Source organism: Schistocerca americana, chromosome 11 (assembly GCF_021461395.2).
Source record: "Schistocerca americana isolate TAMUIC-IGC-003095 chromosome 11, iqSchAmer2.1, whole genome shotgun sequence".
NCBI lineage: Eukaryota > Metazoa > Arthropoda > Insecta > Orthoptera > Acrididae > Schistocerca > Schistocerca americana.
In genome coordinates, this window is record NC_060129.1 from 112,954,211 (window position 1) to 112,974,975 (window position 20,765).

Consider the following 20,765-nt stretch of genomic DNA (forward strand, 5'->3'; position numbering starts at 1 on the left):
AACTGTATCCGACAGGTTGAATTATTTTCAATTGCAAGTAATTAATCATTAGCACTACTTTCACTGTACACGATTAGTATCTTAATTTCCTCTTCCTTTCAGGTCAAATTATTTTATAAAGAAAGAGGGGTAAAAGCATACTTACAACATCCCTGTCTGTCGTATTGCATGCTCACATGAAAAACAATGAGAACTGAACATGATTAATCACAAGTTAGTTGTCGGTAGCCTATTAGGAAAATTTGGAAATTTGTGGTAAGGTCTTATGGCACCAGACTACTGAGATCATTGGTCCCTAAGCTCACACACTATAATCTAACTTAAACTAACTTACGCTAAGGACGACACACACACCCGTGCCCGAGGAAGGACTCTAATCTCCGATGGGGGCGGCTGAGGAGCCTATTAAGAAGCTCGTTCATAACCCACTACAGTTTGTAAACAAAATGCAGTTGTATTTTCCTCTATTATGTTATAATTTAACCATATCATTATAATTATCAACAAAATCAAAAATAATTCATACGAGTAGGTTATTGCAATGACAAACATATATCTTGGGCTACGGTGCACATCAATCTATTACAGCCAACATATTTTCATGTTGAGATTTGGTAGCTTCACCATCTCATCCGCAAACTGTAACGTTCTAGTCTAACCTAGGCCTTGGGCTATAATACAGGTGAGTCAGACCATCAAATTTTATTCTATTATGTAATCAGTTTGTACCTCCCATCAAAAGAAATCATTAGATTCAGTGATACTCCTCAGCTTCTGTCGCTGTATCGGTTACAACTAATGACGACAAATTGCCGTAGCAGCACACGACGCAACAGAAACAGATACCATAAGTGCACTTTACCTGAAATACCGCTATCGACGCGCTTTTAACTGAACACAGGAGTAATTGTTGCTTTGGAGGAACTGATAACTCAGCTGTAGCAGCACATCCTTTGCACTATGGAGCCCACAAAATATAATTTTGTGACACAAGCATTTTATTAAGACAATGCATTATCATGTATGTTTGTACAGAAAAGCAAAAGAAATTTATAAACATCATAATAATTTTAACAGAAATTGAGAAAATAAATAAAATGTGGGCAACTTGGTACGGTCACCTGTCACACAATTGCCCTCTATACAGCTCATTTGCTCCCACACATTCAGGACCCCTCAAGCTTCCTACACAGGTGCAGATATGCTCGACTAACTGGGGAATAATGAAACTGTGAGCATTCTGTATGGCAGGAAGTGTGACAGCTCACTTTCGGTACAGAATCTAAGAATACATTTTACATTTCTGGGAAATTTGTACTCACACAGAGCTGTGAAATAATTATGCCAGTACACTATATGAAACTCCACCTTCAGCACACACACACGTCAACTGGTTGAGCACAAATGTATGTTGGTATGCACAAACATATAGCCTTACATGGTGGAGGAAAACAACATGATAATATGGTCACAACAGGATACACAGTGCTGAATTGTGCAAAATTTTCCAGAAAACCACAGACAGGAAACACACCATTGTGAAACTACAGCCATTAAACAACACCCAATCAGTGATGAGCCCAGAGAAGTGTCTGCATTTAAACTAACTTAACACAGATAAAAGCTGTTACAGGAAAGAGCACACCAGCTGATTAAATCAGCGGAATGTAATAGCTTTAGCTGAGTAGTCAAAGCTAGGCAAACCTGAAATTCCTATCTGTGGCTGCTTATGCTGGATAAGAATTTAATCTACTACACTAAATGTCTCACAGTGGCATTAATTTGCTGAGATAATGAACTATTCTGAGGGAACAGCACCACAGTAAGATAGTCGATATGTGGTACTGTAAGGTGCAATCCTGTTAGTAATGAAATCTGTTAATAATGAAATTTGTTAATAATGAACTCTGAAGGTGACACATTTTAATTTTTGCTAATGTACAGAGGTTGTAACACTTACAATGATTAGAAGTAGGTTTATATTATGTAACTGTGTATGTGTAATTAAGAAGTCTTTATTTTTTGTTAGTTCAGGTCATTGATTTGTGACAGGAACTTTTAGAGTTCTGTAATGTATATACGGAAGAAACTAAATGACATATAAAAATAATGAAATTTTATATTATGCGTATATTTACAAGAAAAACAATGTGTACTGGAAGCTGGTTCATGCTCAGGGCACTTGTACTGTAAAATGTAAAAGATGTAGTGAAATCCTTCCACAACGGAAGTGGCATGGCGCAATGTAGAAGGTGGTTTTGGTGGTCGAATGGGTGGCTACTTGTTGTGAATGGTACACAGTCAGTGGCTCGCCATTGCACAGTACACATTGACGGTGCCAAGGGAGGCAATTGGAAGCCGCTCTGCAAGAAATTTTGCCTCGGATGTGAATTTGGTTGTTGCTTGGTATTCTCGGCAACAAGGAATGGCTCTAACATGTTAAAAATATGTCTCCAAGAAGAAATTTTATAGAGCATTCCAACATCGAGACCTGTGAGTACAGTTAGCTGCCATGTTGCTTGCCACCACAACTTCGCCACTGCTCCACTAACTTCATGCATACAGATATGTATCAGAGCAAGGACCAGTTAATTTGTGTGAGTGATTTTAATAATAATCCAAATGCTATAAATCTGTGTTTGGAACCATATCTTCTATCCTTAGCAAAAGTTGAAGTTAAAACCACAAAAGTGAAGTTAGTTAGAAGCTTGCTGAAGTACTCTCAGTTTAGTGCAAAGTATCATTTTGCAAAAATACAGTGCTAGATTTTGTAAATGTTACTGTCTAAAATACCTGCTTCACAGGTGATGAAAAAGGCAAATAAGTTAAACTCATTTGAAACATAGTTTAGCCTTGATTACTATCATGACTGATTTTATTAAGTTAGTTGAGCTCAGTGTTGAACAATTTGCCTTGAAATGTAAAAATGTAAACTGTTGCAAGTGAAGCTAAGAATTAACTTTGGTTTAATTAATTTTTGCTACTGAAATGATCGTAGGGTTTGGCTAGTGATACTGTACCAGTTTACAGTTCCCCACCATATTCTTCTCATATTAGAAAGATAATTGGAATGTTACTGCTACTAAGGAAATCTGATATATTTCTTTAAATGGGAGTATAAACAGTGTAATTGTGATATTATTTGTTTTTTTAATTAGTGGTTGTTACATGTCAGTTAAGTTAGAAGGCCCCCCCCTCCCCCCCGTCCAACTTTAGTTCTGTACTTCCTGCAGTAACATCTCAGTACTGAATCAAGTAATGATCTTGATTGTAGCTGTTAGTAGTATGAGTTTGGTACATTTTTTGCTTTCTATGATTATTGGTTTGTGCATTATTGGTAACTACTGCTACCCACAGTTCAGAGTGTCCTGTGTCTGTCTGTATCCTGTGTTCTATTCAACAAGAATACTAATGAAAGGAACTTCAACAACTGATATTCAATTTTCTTAAACTTACATTTCCAAATTAATGAGCCTAATTAGGCTAGCGACTGTTCGCTTTTTCATTCACATAAGATTTTACTACTTTCATTAAAACCCAAAAACTGCAATATATTCAAAATTACAGTCTGATACCTTTCTTCCATTAGTTATAAGTGCAGTCAAAATTTCAAAATCCTCTCAGAGGGTAACATTAGCTTGTGTCACGGCAGGTTGGTGTTATACGTGGCTTTTCCCGTGACAGGACTTAAGGTTAGGTTGTTGGGGAAGAGTGACTTGTAACAAGCTAGTGTTATAAGGTGAAAAATGAATGTTAAGTCAACAAGTACAGTAGGTCACTACATGGCAACAAGTGGAGTGGAACACAGTAGCCACAGCATATTATAGGAGCAGCTTACTCAGACGAAATTGCACTGCCAGACACACTCTAACACGTTCACCTATTGGGTGAACTTCCGTACGCTCCTCGCCTCCCGAAACAAATGAGAGTAGCGTTAAATTGCAGGATGATTTGATGTTGTGTAGGCGAAGTGTGCAACAACAAAGAAGCAACACTGCAACTAAGCGTTAAAACTTAACTAGCACAATTATCATAAATCCTCCAGTCTGACAACATAAAAGCAAGCACATGTGCAACACACAATAATGGCAAATACTCAAAGAATAAAGTGAAACCAATATGGAGCATTATGAGGACGAAAAGAAACAAATGTGAGAGAGTCTTAAAGTCACCTAAAAAAAGTTTTGTAATTAGCTTTTAGTTTGTTTGGACATAAACGTCTGTGGTCATGGCATGCTGCACCACACTACCATAACCAAAACAAAAATAGAGCACCCCATTAATAAAGTGAAATTTGGTGCCATAATTCAGTTTCTGCATTTGAAGGGGAGCAATGTAGCAACAATCCACACTGACTTTGGAGAATGTTATGGCAACAATGTACCATCATATGGAATAGTGGCTAGGTGGCACAGACCTTTCCAGTGTGTTCAAACATGTGTGCACGACTTAAGACCATTTAGCTGGAAACAACTGGGAATCGCAAGAAATGTGGATGCCCTGCAGAAAAGTTACAGATGAAAAACACAATATTGTGCATAACAATGAAAATAATCAATTATTGACAATATAATGTAAATATGGTCTTTAAATATGTCTGCATGTGTCTGTATATGTGTGGATGGATATGTGTGTGTGTGCGCGCAAGTGTATACCCGTCCTTTTTTCCCCCTAAGGTAAGTCTTTCCGCTCCCAGGATTGGAATGACTCCTTACCCTCTCCCTTAAAACCCACTTCCTTCCGTCTTTCCCTCTCCTTCCCTCTTTTCTGATGAGGCAACAGTTTGTTGCGAAAGCTTGAATTTTGTGTGTATGTATGTGTCTGTTTGTGTTTCTATCGACCTGCCAGCGCTTTCGTATGGTAAGTCACATCATCTTTGTTTTTAAATATAATGTAAATGGATAGATAAAAAATCTACTCACCAAGCGGTGGCATGGGAACACACGCACAAAAGGTTTTAACCTTTACAAGCTTTCGGAGCTTCTCCTTCTGGCAGAAGAGTTGAAGGGAAGGAAGAGGGGTGAAGGAAAAGGACTGGAGAGGTTTAGTGAAAGGGGTACTGCTCAGAAAAGTCACCCAGAAGCCCGGGTCTGGAGAGACTTACGAGACAGGATGAGAAGGAAAGACCTTTCCTTCCTGCCACAAGGAAGAGCCACTAGCTCCAAAAGCTTGTAAAAGTTAAACCCTTTTTTTTTTGTGTTTTTTGTGTGTGTGTGGGGGGGGGGGGGGGGGGGCGAGGGGGGTGTTCCCCTTCTGTCACAATACTGTGCATGTTTCACATGACTAACTTATTCAGGTAACCAGTTTTCAGCTTAAAAGGGCATCATTGGACTTTTAACTATTACCATTAAAGAAGGCACAAAATTTGTTAACAACATTGAAGAAGATGTTACTCGTCTAACTGAGGCACAAACACACAGTGAAGTCCATCTCTGGCAGTGCAGCAGTAATGAAATTAAAAAGGTAAAAAGCTGAATTTTAAGTAAGTATAAAGAGAGCAAATCAGGAAAAACACTAATCTCAAGAAACATTGCCATACGACAGTTTAAATTAACAAGGCCAATAAAATACAATTAGTACTTGACAAGAGTACTAAAGAATGACTTGAAGAGGTATTACATAAGGAAAGCGATACACAAACAGAGCAAAAAATAAAACTGACAATTGTAACAAAATATACACCGAGATTTTGCCTGCCGCAGTGCAGCGACTAATCGTGACTCTGTAGCCATTCATAATTGTTAAATTTTTGTTAGTGCAGGATTCTGTGCACAAACTGACCTCTCAAATATGTCCCACAAATGTTCGATGGGTTTCACGATGGGCCATCTGGGTGACCAAATCATTTGCTTGAATTGTACAGAATGTTCTTCAAACCAATCACCAACGGTTGTGGCCCTGTAACAATTCCATTGTTGTTTGGGAAGATAAGTCCACTAATAACTACAAATGGTCTTCAAGTAGATGAACATAACATTAACGTAACAACCATTTACAGCCAATGATCGGCTCAGTGGGACCAGACAATCTAGTCCACTCCGTGCTGACACGGCCCACACCATTATGGAGCCACCGCCTGCTTTCACAGTGCCTTGTTGACACCTTGGGTCCAAGGCTTCACAGAGTCACGCCACACTGTAACACTACTATATGACCAGATTACAGTCATCTGCGGAACAAACACTGGTAGCAGTTGCTTCTGTAAAATATCTGGGAGTATGCATGTGGAACGATTTGAAGTGGAATGACCATATAAAATTAATTGTTGGTAAGGTGGGTACCAAGTTGAGATTCATTGGGAGAGTCCTTAGAAAATGTAGTCCATTAACAAAGGAGGTGGCTTACAAAACACTTGTTCAACCTATAATTGAGTATTGCTCATCAGTGTGGGATCCGTACCAGATCAGGTTGACGGAGGAGATAAAGAAGATCCAAAGAAGAGTGGTGCGTTTCATCACAGGGTTATTTGGTAAGCGTGATAGCGTTACGAAGATGTTTAGCAAACTCGAGTGGCAGACTATGCAAGAGAGGCGCTCTGCATCGCGGTGTAGCTTGCTGTCCAACTTTCGAGAGGGTGCGTTTCCGGATGAGGTATACAAATATATATTGCTTCGCCCTACTTATACCTCCCGAGGAGATCACGAATGTAAAATTGGAGAGATTCGAGCACACACGAAGGCTTTCCGGCAGTCGTTCTTCCCGCAAACCGTACGCGACTGGAACAGGAAAGGGAGGTAATGACAGTGGGATGTAAAGTGCCCTCCGCCACACACCATTGGGGGGCTTGCGGAGTATAAATGTAGATGTAGACCTAGGGTCCAATTGATAGGGTCATGAGCCCATGAGAGGTGTTGCAGACGATATTGTGATATTTGGCATTAACAGCTCATTAATGCCAAATTTTGACTCTCTGTCGTAAAGTGAATGCTGCACCACTGCATAGCCTGTCGTGAGGGGCCTGAAATTTGGTATTCTCGGCACGCTCTCGATCCTGCGAAATTCGGAATACTGAATTCCCTAATGATTTCTGAAATGGAATGTCCCACGTGTCCAACTACCATTCTGCATTCAGAGTCTGTTAATTGCAACTGTGGGGCCATAATCACATTGGAAGCCTTTCCATGTGAATCACCTGAGCACAAATGACAGATCTGCCAGTGCACTGCCCTTTTATATCTTGTGTATGTAATACTACCGCCATCTGTAAATGTGCATATTGCTATTCCATTACTTTTGTTGCCTCAGTGTATATGAAGTACATAAGCAATTACAATACAATAAATAAATACTGGAAAATGGAGGAACAGACACTGTGGGAAGTAATGAAAAATTGAGATGATTAAGTGAGTTTCAGAAGAGGGGAAGTACTGAGCTGTGTTTGGTCAGTTGACATTAAATCGGACCATGGGCCAAATCTTTGTCGATTTCCAGGGCTTCCAACACGTTGATTTTTTGGCCTCTGCTTGCGAAGTGAAGGACATGCCACTGTGAATGGTACCTGCGACCCTCACTCGGCATGTGATCAGCAAATATGTAGTCATGATTCCACAACGTCCAGTTGCATTCACCTTCAGCCAGCCTAGATGCTGTCTCTCTGCCTGACTGACCAATATTAAACTTATGACACTCCGGACAAGTAACTTTTTACAGCCCACTGTTGGCCTGGTAACTGTATCTCATTTTTGCTATTGAAAATAAACTGTGCTGTGGTGTTCCTCACATAATTATAGACAATCCTGTAGTAGCAGGATTTCAGTGTTTTTGCTACACTCTGAGATCTCTATCCTAGGTATGGCGTTGAATACCACTTACTGCAGACAGCGGTAGGAGCAGGAGAGGATGCGTGGAGGGGAGCTATAATTTTCAGTTTTTGTTTCCCATGCGCGATGTGGTCAACGAGGACAGGACTGCAGCCACTCGTTGAGGCAATACATTTTTATTATGTGTAAGTCTGCTTTGAAATCTTTCTTGGGCAAGGGAACAGATATGAGACAGTGCACCACTGAGTGGAAAGCTACATGTTCGTGTGTTACTGACAAGGGAACCTCCCCATCGCACCCCCCTCAGATTTAATTATAAGTTGGCACAGTGGATAGGCCTTGAAAAACTGAACACAGATCAATCAATCAATCAATGTTCGTGTGTTACTGACAAGGGAACCTCCCCATCGCACCCCCCTCAGATTTAATTATAAGTTGGCACAGTGGATAGGCCTTGAAAAACTGAACACAGATCAATCGAGAAAACAGGAAGAAGTTGTGTGGAACTATGAAAAAAATAAGCAAAATATACAAACTGAGTAGTCCATGCGCAGATAGGCAACATCAAGGATAGTGCGAGCTCAGGAGCGCCGTGGTCTCGTGGTTAGCGTGAGCAGCTGCGGAACAAGAGGTTCAAGTCTTCCCTCAAGTGAAAAGTTTAATTTTTCATTTTCGCAAAGTTATGATCTGTCCGTTCGTTCATTGACGTCTCTGTTCACTGTAATAAGTTTAGTGTCTGCGTTTTGCGACTGCACTGCAAAACCGTGCGATTAGTAGACGCAAGGATGTGCGTCTCCAATGGGAACCGAAAACATTTGATCGCAAGGTCATAGGTTAACCGATTCCTCCACAGGAAAACACGTCTGATATATTCTATACAACACTGGTGACGGCATGTGATCGTGTGTCAATTACCAAAGTTCAGGCACTCACACATAATCAGCTTCGCTCTCCAAAATTCCAGGACATGTTCAGATTTGCTTGGACATATGCAGAATTTGACGGTCTACAGACAGAAAAACTTGAAAATGTTAAAAACATATGTTTTGACAGAGCACAGGGAAAACTGTGAGACTGTGAAAATGTTGCATTCATTTGTTGCAGTTTATGTGACAAACTCTCTTATTTCCATCACTTTTTTGGGAGTGATTATCACATCCACAAGAAAAGCTAAATCAGGCAAGGTAGAAGAATCTTTTTACCCATTCGCCAAGTGTACAAGTTAGGTGGGTCGACAACATATTCCTGTCATGAGACGCACATGCCGTCACCAGTGTCGTATAGAATATATCAGATGTGTTTTCCTGTGGAGGAATTGGTTGACCTATGACCTTGCGATCAAATGTTTTTGGTTCCCATTGAAGAGGCACGTCCTTTCGTCTACTAATCGCACGGTTTTGTGGTGTGGTCACAAAACACAGACACTAAACTTATTACAGTGAACAGAGACATCAATGAATGAATGGACAGATCAGAACTTTGCGAAAATAAAAAATTAAACTTTTCACTCGAGGGAAGACTTGAACCAAGGACCATTCGTTCCGCAGCTGCTCACACTAACCACGAGACCACGGCGGTCCTGAGCTCACACTATCCTTGATGTAGCCTACCTTGCGCATTTTTTCTCGATTGATCGATGTTCAGTTTTTCAAGGCCTATCCACTGTGGCAACTTATAACTAAATCTGAGGGAAGTGCGATGGGGAGGTTCCCTTGCGAGTGTTGTGAGCAAGAAGGTATTGCTACGTCTGTAACTGTAATTTTCTATAAATTTTGAAACACATTTGTATGCTGGTGTCAATGGTCAGATGTAGGAAGTTTATGGGTTGGTTCCACTGCAAACTGAATATTTTTATGTCGGCTGTTTAAGTTACGAAAAAATTTGTTAAGCTGTCTTAATGTGCCTGTCTATATACACAGCACATGATCTATATATCTGAACCGGTAGTTAATAGTTGCACTCAAAGGTTCTTTATTCAAAAAATGTTGCTCACAGCCAAAATGTGGACTAACAGGGGACCCCATAGCTATGTCATCTGTTTACACAGAGTCCCCTGCCACTGGAAATAATTTTGTGCTAAGCATGTCTTAGTGCCCTGTTTCATGTCATTCAATTCCAAATGGTTGACATTAGACCTAAAGATCGTCTCCGTCAAAATATCAACACATTGCCTTAGTGGTATGATGGAAAACCAACAGCAGAGATCAAATGATACTAATTTAGCATTGTGTGACTCAAAACAGCATTTTCTACCAGGGAGTAAATGTGTACAATAAACTGCCCAAGGAGGTGAAAAAGATTACACAATACATCTCTTCAAAAAGGCAGTTATAGCATTCTTCATAAGTAATGTATACTACACAGTCAAAGATTACTTAGATTCAAGGTAGTGGTTAATAATGAAAAGGACAACTACAACAGCCTGTCACGTTACAGAACACATGATCACAATGTAATGGTTTTACAAGAAAATCATATGCCAATATGTACAGTGCGTGATAGTAATGTCTTGTCACTGTTTGTCACATGGCTATTAAGATGTGCATGGGCTGTAGTTGGATTTTAATGGGCCTGGAATCAGTTTTCTGAACAGACTGGAGGGAGTGCATAGGGCATAGCCCCTTGTTCATGGTCCACAAGTCGCCAGCACATGTCCCTAGTTTGTGCTGCAATGATGAACAAAAAAAACTCTGCCCAAACAGGCCTCGAAGGCCCTACGGTACCGACAGACTGCCATGTCATCCATAGCCCACAGCACAATGCTCTCCCAGCTGTTGTCAGTTTTCATGACCAGAGCCACTACTTCCCAATCAAGTAGCTCCTCAATAGGTCTCACAAGGGCTGATTACACCCAGCTGGATAATCTGATATTAAATGCAATGGAACTTAAGTAAAGAAAATGTATGTTACACAGCACTGAGCTGTAAGAATACTGTGTAATATGGAGGATCAAACATGTCAAGGGAATGATTCAAAGATCTTTGATTCCTTACTGTACCTTCAAGTAGTTCCTTTACTACATTTGTAACTACAATAAAAATTATTTGGTTCAAATGTGATTTACACAATCACAGAACAAGATGAAACTAACTGGGAGGTTAAAACTGTAAGCCGGACCGAGACTCGAACTTGGGACCTTTGCAGGAGAGCTTCTGTGAAGTTTGGAAGGTAGGAGGCGAGGTACTGGCGGAATTAAAGCTGTGAGGGCGGGGCGTGAGTCGTGCTTGTGTAGCTCAGTTGGTAGAGCACTTGCCCACGAAAGGCAAAGGTCCTGAGTTCGAGTCTCGGTCCGGCACACAGTTTTAATCTGCCAGGAAGTTTCACATCAGTGCACACTCCACTGTAGAGTGAACATTCATTACAGAACAAGGTATTTTTACAAAATCTGCATAGACTACTACTTTGACCAGGAGTCTGAGTGGAGTTATGTACTCTGGTGCAAAGTTATTTAACAAGCTCACACTAAACATAAAACAACAAATTGAGAATTCCTATGAGTTCAAAAGAAAATTCAAAACCTACTTATTAGTCTCTGCTTCCATATATTTACTGATTTTCTAAATTCAAGGACATATTAGCATTAGGTGCATGACAAATCACAATGTTCAATCATTCCTACAGTGAGCTGCAGCACATAAATAACATTTCTCCATGATAAATATCAATTTGGCCACAAAGCTCAGAACATGAGACAAGCAACTGCTATTTAATATAACTGATGATGTAGCATCTGTTTTCAAAGCAGTGGCATCATTGTAAATTTTACTACGTTCAATTTAGGTTTATTGCAGTTTAAAAGTAGTTAAAATTTCAGTTTCAAACTAATGCTTGAGTTCATTAAAGTTTACCTTGGCATACTCCTCTTTGCTGAAGGTTTATCTTTAAGAAAGGACATAATTAGCAGAGTAAATGAATAAGTAAATGAAAAGTTGCAAACACTGTTACAACGTTGTTCACCACCAGTTACAACACACAATGATATTTAGTGCTGCCATAAACTGATTTTGTCCATTATAAATGTTTTTTTTTTAAAGTCTGCGACTGTTAAAACAATGGGTTTGTTTATAAATAACTTTCCGCTACCAGTCAAGATTTTCTTTTATTTATGTTTTACACGACACACTAAGGGAAATGATTCCCATTTTCAAGTGTGTAATTATAGAAATCATTACAAAAAAATGACATACGGAAGTACAAAGAAATACATATTTGAAAATGGGAACCATTTCCCAAAATGCATCATGTGAAACATAAATAAAAGAAAATCGTGACGGGTGGCAGAAAGTTATTTATAAACAAACCAGGCCTCCAAAAGCTTAAACGTCTGTGGAAGCAGAGTATTTAATGTTAAAATAGAGAACTACTTCAAATGATTCATTCATTTTCAAAGCTCTATACTTTACAAAGTATTACAAGTGCAAATGTGACTGACACACAATTACGATCATAAACTCACAGAGTTTGCATTGTGTCCATTAGTTGGTGTTACGAGCGCACTGCACTGGCTTGACAAAATGGTGCCACAGCAAGAAAAGAGTTTTTGTGTGTTGGAATATGCGAGATATTCAGTGATGAAGCAACCTCTATTTATCTGGAAAGGTTAAGCATCACAATGTGAAAGTAAGGGCACTGAACAGCCTCATAAAATTGTGGTGCATGAACGAGATTCACCGAAGATTAATGTTTTCTGTACAATGTCACAGATAAAGTTGTAGGGGCCATTTTTATTCTGTGGAAAGGCTGTGATGGGTATCTCTTGCCTTGATATGTTGCAGTTGTGGTTGCTTCCACAACTGACTGCTGATTCTGAGGATTTCATCTTCCAACAAGAGAGAACATATTCTCATTGCAGCATCAATGTTCATCCCCTGAATGGTGAATTTCTGCATTGTTGAATTTGGCATTGTGGTGAACGTGGTGTGGCTCTGTTCCCTTGGCTCCCCCAGGGCACATGACCTAATGTATTGTGACTATTTTTTCGGTGATACATTAACGACCATGTTAGCATAACCCCCAATGCCAAGAACCTGAAACTACTCCGAGAACATATGAATACTACTGTGATGACCACTGATAGGATGTTGCTACATTAGATGTGGAAGGAATTTTACTACCGCTTATCCGTGTGACCAGAGGGGCACTCTGAGAACATTTGTAGAGCACAAAAGTCAAACTTTGTGAGTTTACAGTTCCATTTGTGCATAAATCATATTTGCACATGTAGGACTTCAGAAGATATAGAGCTTTGAAAAGAATGAATCATTTATAGTAGCCCTGTATATTTATATTACTTATTAACAGCCATAATGGGCAAACTCAGTCAGTTACATTTTCATTAACTAAAATTTTACTCTCTATGTTCTCAGGGAAAAAAAACCTTTAGCATAATTCAAAGTATCACATTATAAATTTATTCTAACTACTTCATTAACACCATTAATCCGATTATGGCATCTGGGCAAAAACAAAGTATTCACTGCTTCTCCCAAAACTAAATAGCAATGCACTCACTGATACTTCATACTATTAGACCCCAAGCAGTTTACACTCTGGTCGGTACAAAAGTTACATATTTGTGCCACGATATTTCTGAGCAATATGGTACACAAATTCTAGCTGTAATTTTAATCTCACACTGGACAAATACCATAACACACTCAAACCCAGATACCTTCCATTAACTCTTCACATTTTCATTTCTGTGACATTTCAAGCGACACTAGAATTAAAAAACAGCAGACGGTTACCCAGCACGCAACTTATTTACCAGCTGATAAAATAAAAGGCTATAAAAGTAATAGCAAACTGAAGGACTAGCAGAACAATAAACATGTTGGAAAATGCCTACAGAAAATCAGCCTACAGGTTTATCACAGCAGAAGAAGCAATTGGAAGATAGCATGCAAGTATTAGCTCTGGCAAACCAACTATTTATCAAATATTCATTCTTAGACAGATACTAGAAAAAACAAGGATACACAATATAAAAACACATCATATATTTCTTTATTTTAAAGCAGCATATGACACCATAAAAACAAATAAGCTTGTTGAAGCCATGAATGAATTTGACATACCAAAACATTTAATACGCCTCACAAGTTTGACTATGGAAATAGTAGTATGTAGAATACAGATACAACGAAAATTAACACCAAGTTTTGAAACTACCTGTGGTGTGAGGTAAACGGACGTACTCTCATGTATGCTTTTTAACATAGCACTAGAGAAGGTAGCAAGGACAGCCCAAATCAACAAAACAGGTACAATATAAAATAGAGTACTGCAGCTTCTGGTCCATGCAGATGATATCACTGCAAGAACAAAACTAACAGCTAAAGAAATGTATAGGGCACTAATGGTAGCAGTAATGAAAATGGGACTGGAAGTGAATGTCAATAAAACCAAATATATAACACAACCATAACCAAGTACAATGTTAGAAATTGACAAGGCACAAATAGACTCTGTTACTGAATTTGTCTATCTGGGACCACTGGTAACATAATGGAAATAAAGTGCTGCGTCCACTCAGCTAATAAATGCCATTATGGGCTGACCCCAAAACTTATCTCCAGAAATCCATCCAGAAGTACAAAGTGTCAGCTGTATAAAACTTTAACATGCCCGGTATTAACAAATGGCTCAGAGACATGGGCACTGACAACGGTGTGAAGAGCTAATAGGACGTATTGAACAAAAGGCATTACACAAGATCTATGGGACAACCAGTGATGATGGGGTATAATGTAGACCACATAATTTTAAGCTTTACCGATTATATAAAGATCTTGAGATGATAAAGTTCATTACAATAAACCACCAGAAATAGGTCAGCCATGTTTTTCATATGGAACATGGGAACACAACAAAACTAGTGCTGCAACAAACGCAATGAGACAAAGAAGCAGGGGAAGACCAAGACTTTGATACTTGAATGGTGTACAAGAAGATCTAAAAATTATTGCTGTCAGTGGATGGAGATGCAAGACATTGGGCAGGGACAAATGAAATGATGTCATACAGCAGGTCAAGGCCCATCAAGAGCTGTAGATCCAGGAGGAAGAATAAGAACATAATTTCAGTGTAAGTAAAACATTGTGTTTGCTCAGATGAAGAGATGCTGAATCAAACTGGGGTGAAATTAAATTTATGTGGCTCAGGTGAAAAGACATATCCTGAGTTATGAAGGAATCATCAGTTAGGCAACGGGTGGAAGTGGGTAAGAGCTATAGTGAAAGACCAAGGCTTGACAGTTAAAGCGCACTTACAGTGTCTGTGGCTTTTCCGTTGCATGCTACAGTTGGTAATATTTTGCACAGTGAAAGATAAGAAATGAACACAACAAATGATGAGTGTGATGATTAGACAAGATGGTAGAACCAATGACAAAACAGTAATCAATAAACTACTTCCTGATGTGAACCATTAAATTGTGCAACAGCATGTTGGGATATGTTGTGCAGAATGTAGTCGTATGAAGCAAACAGTACTCTTAGCATCCTGCATAATCACAACCTTGGAAATCAGAACATTTCGAAAATACCCCACAAAGATTTTGAAAACAGTTATTGGGCTATGCTGCAGAAGTCGACCATGCCAGTTTTCTTACATTCATTGACTTCACCAACTCACAAACAAACTGTAACATTTCATACTAACCTAGTCCTTGGGTTACACAACAGATCTGCCCAGTACCACAGTCAGTTTTTCTTCATTCACATGCATTGACTTCACCAACTCATCACCCAAATGATCACTGGGATACGCAACAATATCTCATAGGAATTCTGTCATATTCTGAGAAACACAATACAAGAAATACAGACGAAAACGAGTAACCAACTTCATAATTCTTAACACCCGTATCAAGAACTGTCAGTCAATCTCACATTATCCGTGACGAAAGCAAATGTAATTAATTTATATCTTCCACCGAAACAAGTCACTAGATTCAGCAATTCTCACTGGCTACTGTATACTGTCACTCGATTGGCTATGACTAACAGAAACTAACTGCTAACTCCACCACACAGCGGAAGAGCCGCCGACACCGTAAGTGCACTTAACTAAGCTAGACCACAGTAAGCAGGTTTAAATGGGTGTAGGATGCAGTAGTATTAACGCAATGACAGGGATTGTATAGAACAGACATGCATGGGGAGTTACGTAACACTAGTCTTCAAACTAAACACTTCAACCATAATGTGTGTGTGTGATACATCAAACTATAAACGCCCAATCAATTTTGAAGGGTCAAAGATAAGTTGATAATCCTTACAGTGGGGCACTATAAAGCAGAATCCAAACTTCTTCAATGCTTCAGTTTACATCGCAGCTAACACCGCACCGAGTGTTGATATATGTACAAGAGTTGAGGAACTGTACTTACAATGTCAGAAACTTTTTAACATCTACCAAACAATGCACTTTCAAGGCAGTTCCTACTCTGCTACGTGTTTAGCAGAACATTTTCTGCAATACCAACTGACATTCTCGTATGTTCATTGCTATTAATTAGGCCCATATTACATTGTCAAAGGTCTTTGACAATTCTTTTACAAAAGGTATGACAACGCTCTGATTTTTATTCATGATAAGACATCTCAGTATGTCGTCAAATATTTTGTAAATGACATCTGACAAAGTACTTTTATAGTGTAAAAGGGGCCTTACAAACATCGGGAAACAATCATCCATAGATTAAATGTAACCTAATTTTTTCGACAGTTCCAAACGTAATCTCTCAGCACTTCACTTCCCAACTAGCTGTAAGTCTCCGTAAACATTTTCGGAGCGAGTTAAATCACTAACGTATGCTGTGATTTAAAAATGTAGGTATTTCTCGTCATGGAGCGATGTTGTTTGGTCTTAAGATTTTTTGGATCATTCTTCTTATTCTTAATTACTGTCAGTTTCTTTAGCTACCGTCACGTCATGTCTCCTTGTCGTATGATTAAGTTCCCACAATACTATCTTCTCACTACAACACCTACGACCAGAACTTATAAAATTGTAGCCGGTTCGTCGCTAACCGGCTAAAAAGTTCTGCGCCACGTTTGCTACCTATAGTGACGTCAACGCGGTTTTTCGATCTATCGATAGAGTAATTTAATGTTGGTGTGAGTTGCGAACATTATCGTATATCCTGGAGATCATACGCAAACTATAATTTAATCGGTTTGTTTTGACTATTTTGTAGCAATGTTTGTACATAGAGGGAACATGGAATGCAGTACTGTTGCAACAGATTCTGAATCACATTTGTTTTTAATGGAGAAAGAAGAAACAAGATACGTATTCACTATTCTGCATGTGTCGCACTACTCACACAGTTCATTGACAGGCAATGAACCTCTATATAGCGTAGGAAGAACGCCTTGCTAAAATAAAAAAAGGGAATTGCACTCATTTGTAATATAGCAAGTTTGGAACTTTTCGAGCAAATACCAACATACGATATGAGCGCAAACTGTAAATATGCCAGAGAGCGACGCTTGAGAGTTTAGACAAATTCGGCGAGTTACTCTCGAGAGACGTTCTCGAGAAAACCTCGCCCAATTTGACTCGCAGCTGACCGAGATCGGCCGAATCGCAGGTCGATCTGTAGTGGCCAGGGTGCTCATACACTGTCTGACAGCAGCTCGCCAAATACGAGAAGGGTTCATAATCCGAGAGTCGATTTCTGACAGTAGTGAGGTACAATATGCGAAAACAATGGTCACGTGAAGAAATTATGGAACTAATACAACTTTACGAAGCAAACGAATGCTTGTGGAACACAAAATGTTCCGGTTATAGAGATAGGACAAAGAAACATAAGGTTTTGGAAGAAATAGGACTGAAGTTTTCGTGTTCGCAAGAAGAAGTTCAGAGGAAACTTCACAATTTAAGAAATCAGGTACGAAAATTAAATGCTAGCAGAAATTACCTTAGAAGTAAATGTATATATTGCACTGTATAATTCAGGCTGGTTATATAATACCGGTATTAAATAACTGTCACTGGCATTGTTAATGTGTGGTATGAATGATTGGGACAATAGTAAACCCAGAAAGAAAATATTGGCAGTAGTCTGTCATCCTTTAAGGTATCACAAGAGCTGAAGAAAATTAAGCAGAGAAGAAGCCGAAGTGGGGCAGGTGACAATTGCAAAAGCAAGTGGCCTTATTTCGATGCGCTGAAGTTTGTAATTCCAGGTTTGGCTGCCTGTGTTTCCAAACAAAGCAATTTGGTATGTGGAAATCTTTTCTTCAAAATTTACTGTCAAATTTCGATATGTTAGTACTGTCATGAAAATTAAATTTAAGGTAATAGCTGTGAGTTTTATCTCCCACGTTTCTTATGTCAGAATGAAAAAAATTGTGTTTCTTCAACATCGTCGGGTACCGGATACAACATACCGGTATCATTTGTTGTATCGAATCGATCCAAAGTATCGCAGCAATGCATCTCTTTTCATCCATAACCATGATGATCAATTTCAGGCGGAAACAAGTTCACAGCCTGTAATATTATGGAAAGTCGAAAGCACTGGCACTTCGGAACAGACTACCGAGGACGTAACAGAGAGACAGGGCATTGTTGAAGACCCGACCCGCGAGAAAAGTTCAAGGAAAAGGAAACATGAAGAAAGCGACGACCTGGTGGCAAGAGCTGCACTCAAGGTGTTAGCGAAAGGGGTACCTGACGAATATGAGATTTTTGGAGAGTATGTAGCCTCTGAATTACGCTCACTGCGCTCAGATAGTGTCAGAAGAAAGCTGAAAAATGAAATTAGGAAAGCTATAATCCGTGCAGCTGACGCCGATGAAGAGTCCTACACGAGCGCTAGCACTTCCTGAGTCCGAATATGTGTCCATCACCACCGCAGAACACCAAACTATGTATCCTCATCTCGTGCATTAAATTCTAAGACACAAAATTAAGTCTGTGACCATAGTATCTTAGGCCACAGAATGTTTTAAAATAGAACAGTTCCCGCAACGATCAGGTATTAAGGTCGTATTGTAGTAATCTTCAGATTCGCTGCTGGTAAATAAATAAAGATGTCTTTCTCATATAATGCGTAACCAACAATTCTAAGAAGTGTAATACACAAACACACACACCTCACGTAACCAATAATTCTAAAAAGTGTAATACACATTCGCACACACAGACCTCTGGCTAAAATTGTAGCTAATTGCACAAAAATAGCAGGGGAGATAGGTATTAACTGAACCTTGGAGTTAATTGAATTGTTACATTAACTAACAATTCAAGAGCGAAAATTATTTTTTTCGTACTATAAAGTTGTTTCCATACGTTTGAAGTACTATTTGAACGTACGTGGCTTGCCTGTTGGCTAATATATATATATATATATATATATATATATATATATATATATATATATATATATATATATGCGTGTGTGTGTGTGTGAAATCCAGTGGTAAGAGTAATTTTCTCGCATCTATCCAATTCTCCAAAAATTGTAATTACCAATAGTACACAGTTTCGTTTCTTTGATTAAATCCAGTGTTTATTGTTTTATGATACTCCATGAAATATAAGCTGCACATGGAGCAATTTTCTCACTACTTTGAAGATTCTCGATAAAGTTTATGGGGGGGGGGGGGGGGGGGCGCTTCAACTGGACCAATAAAATTTGGGATTTGATGGAATAGTTTCAGTTAACCCCAGAAAGCTGCTGATGAATGAATATAATAAGAGCTACCTGCCAGTGCCCTCAGAATTAATACCGGCTGATCATAAAGTCCGTATAATTTGAAAACTTAATAAACCACGGAATAATGTAGATAGAGAGGTAAAAACTGACACACATGTGTAGAATGACATGTGGTTTTATTAGAACCCAGATGGCGCTGGACAGCAAAATTGCTACCGTGATGGGTGCGAGGGTGAGAGGTACGCCAATATGTTACAGAATCGCATCATCCCCAGCCTGGCTGATAAACACCTGCTGGAACGAACAATGTTTATGCAGGATGGCGCTCCACCCCATATTGCTAGATGCGTGAAAGATCTCTTGCGCACGTCGTTTGGTGACGATCGTGTGCTCAGTCGCCACTTTCGTCATGCTTGGCCTCCCAGGTCCCCAGACCTCAGTCCGTGTGATTGTTGGCTTTGGGTTTACCTGAAGTCGCAAGTGTATCGTGATCGACCGACATCTCTAGGGATGCTGAAAGACAACATCCGATGCCAATGCCTCACCATAAGTCCCGACATGTTTTACAGTTCTGTTCACAACATTATTCCTCGACTACAGCTATTGTTGAGGAATGATGGTGGACATATTGAGCATTTCCTGTAAAGAACATCACCTTCGCTTTGTCTTACTTTGTTATGCTAATTATTGCTATTCTGATCAGTTGAAGCGCCATCTGTCGGACATTTTTTGAACCTTTGTATTTCTTTGTTTCCAATACAATCCCATGTCATTCCAAGCACCTGTGTCAATTTGTACCTCTATATCTACATTATTCAGTGATTTATTCAGTTTTCAAATTTATACTGACTTTTTGATCACCCAGTATATAAGGCATTGCAGCCTTGTAGAGGTTGCATATTTTTTGGCTTTTACTGTCTCCGGCATCTTGAAAGTCTTCAGTGTTAAGGGTATGAACCTTTCAATTCATATATATACTGGCCAAAACTTTTTTTGTCATCAAATGCAACGGCCAGACCTGTATCAATTCAGCAATAAACAGCCAATGGCACACTGGCAGAAGTTGCGAGCATACCTGATCACCTGTCCTTACCAGAATGCCAATTAGACGCAGCAGCAAAAACAGAAGATCAAAGCAGTTGTCAAAAAAATATCATTCAAGTATGTAAAGCCTTCAGTCAAACACCAAATATTGGAAGAGACCAGCAGCAACTCTCAAGATGCTGATTATGTCCAGTACATTGATTTCTCTGATACTGGCTTATACACAAGTGTTACTGAAAATGATGAAACAGTTAAGACGGGGGGGGGGGGGGGGGGGGGGGGGGGGA

General features: G+C 39.3%; 1 protein-coding gene and 1 long non-coding RNA gene across 5 annotated transcripts in view; one reads left to right on the plus strand and one right to left on the minus strand.

The window, feature by feature from the left end:
* The window catches only part of LOC124553630, a 49,382-nt gene extending 32,567 nt beyond the window's left edge, over nucleotides 1-16,815 (minus strand). For 3 of the 4 annotated variants that reach the window (XR_006968087.1, XR_006968090.1, XR_006968088.1), the window contains exon 1: nucleotides 15,423-16,815. This is a non-coding gene — a long non-coding RNA (uncharacterized LOC124553630). The remainder of the gene's footprint in view (nucleotides 1-15,422) is intronic. The other variant, XR_006968089.1, reaches the window with a different exon arrangement.
* Nucleotides 16,816-17,456: 641 nt separating this feature from the next.
* On the plus strand, nucleotides 17,457-18,832 carry LOC124554196. The gene is made up of 3 exons (XM_047128264.1): nucleotides 17,457-17,661; nucleotides 17,851-17,994; nucleotides 18,248-18,832. Exons 1-3 carry the CDS (start codon nucleotides 17,467-17,469, stop codon nucleotides 18,602-18,604), a joined length of 696 nt encoding a protein of 231 aa, XP_046984220.1. The 5' UTR covers nucleotides 17,457-17,466; the 3' UTR covers nucleotides 18,605-18,832.
* Nucleotides 18,833-20,765: the final 1,933 nt, after the last annotated feature.

What these genes read in the sequence shown, in the direction of transcription:
- LOC124554196 (XM_047128264.1), top strand. Translation starts at nt 17,467, where the DNA reads ATGCGAAAACAATGGTCACGTGAAGAAATTATGGAACTAATACAACTT. An exon ending in TTCACAATTTAAGAAATCAG is followed by an intron (nt 17,662 to 17,850) that starts GTACGAAAATTA and finishes TCATCCTTTAAG; the next exon opens with GTATCACAAGAGCTGAAGAA. An exon ending in TTTCCAAACAAAGCAATTTG is followed by an intron (nt 17,995 to 18,247) that starts GTATGTGGAAAT and finishes GATCAATTTCAG; the next exon opens with GCGGAAACAAGTTCACAGCC.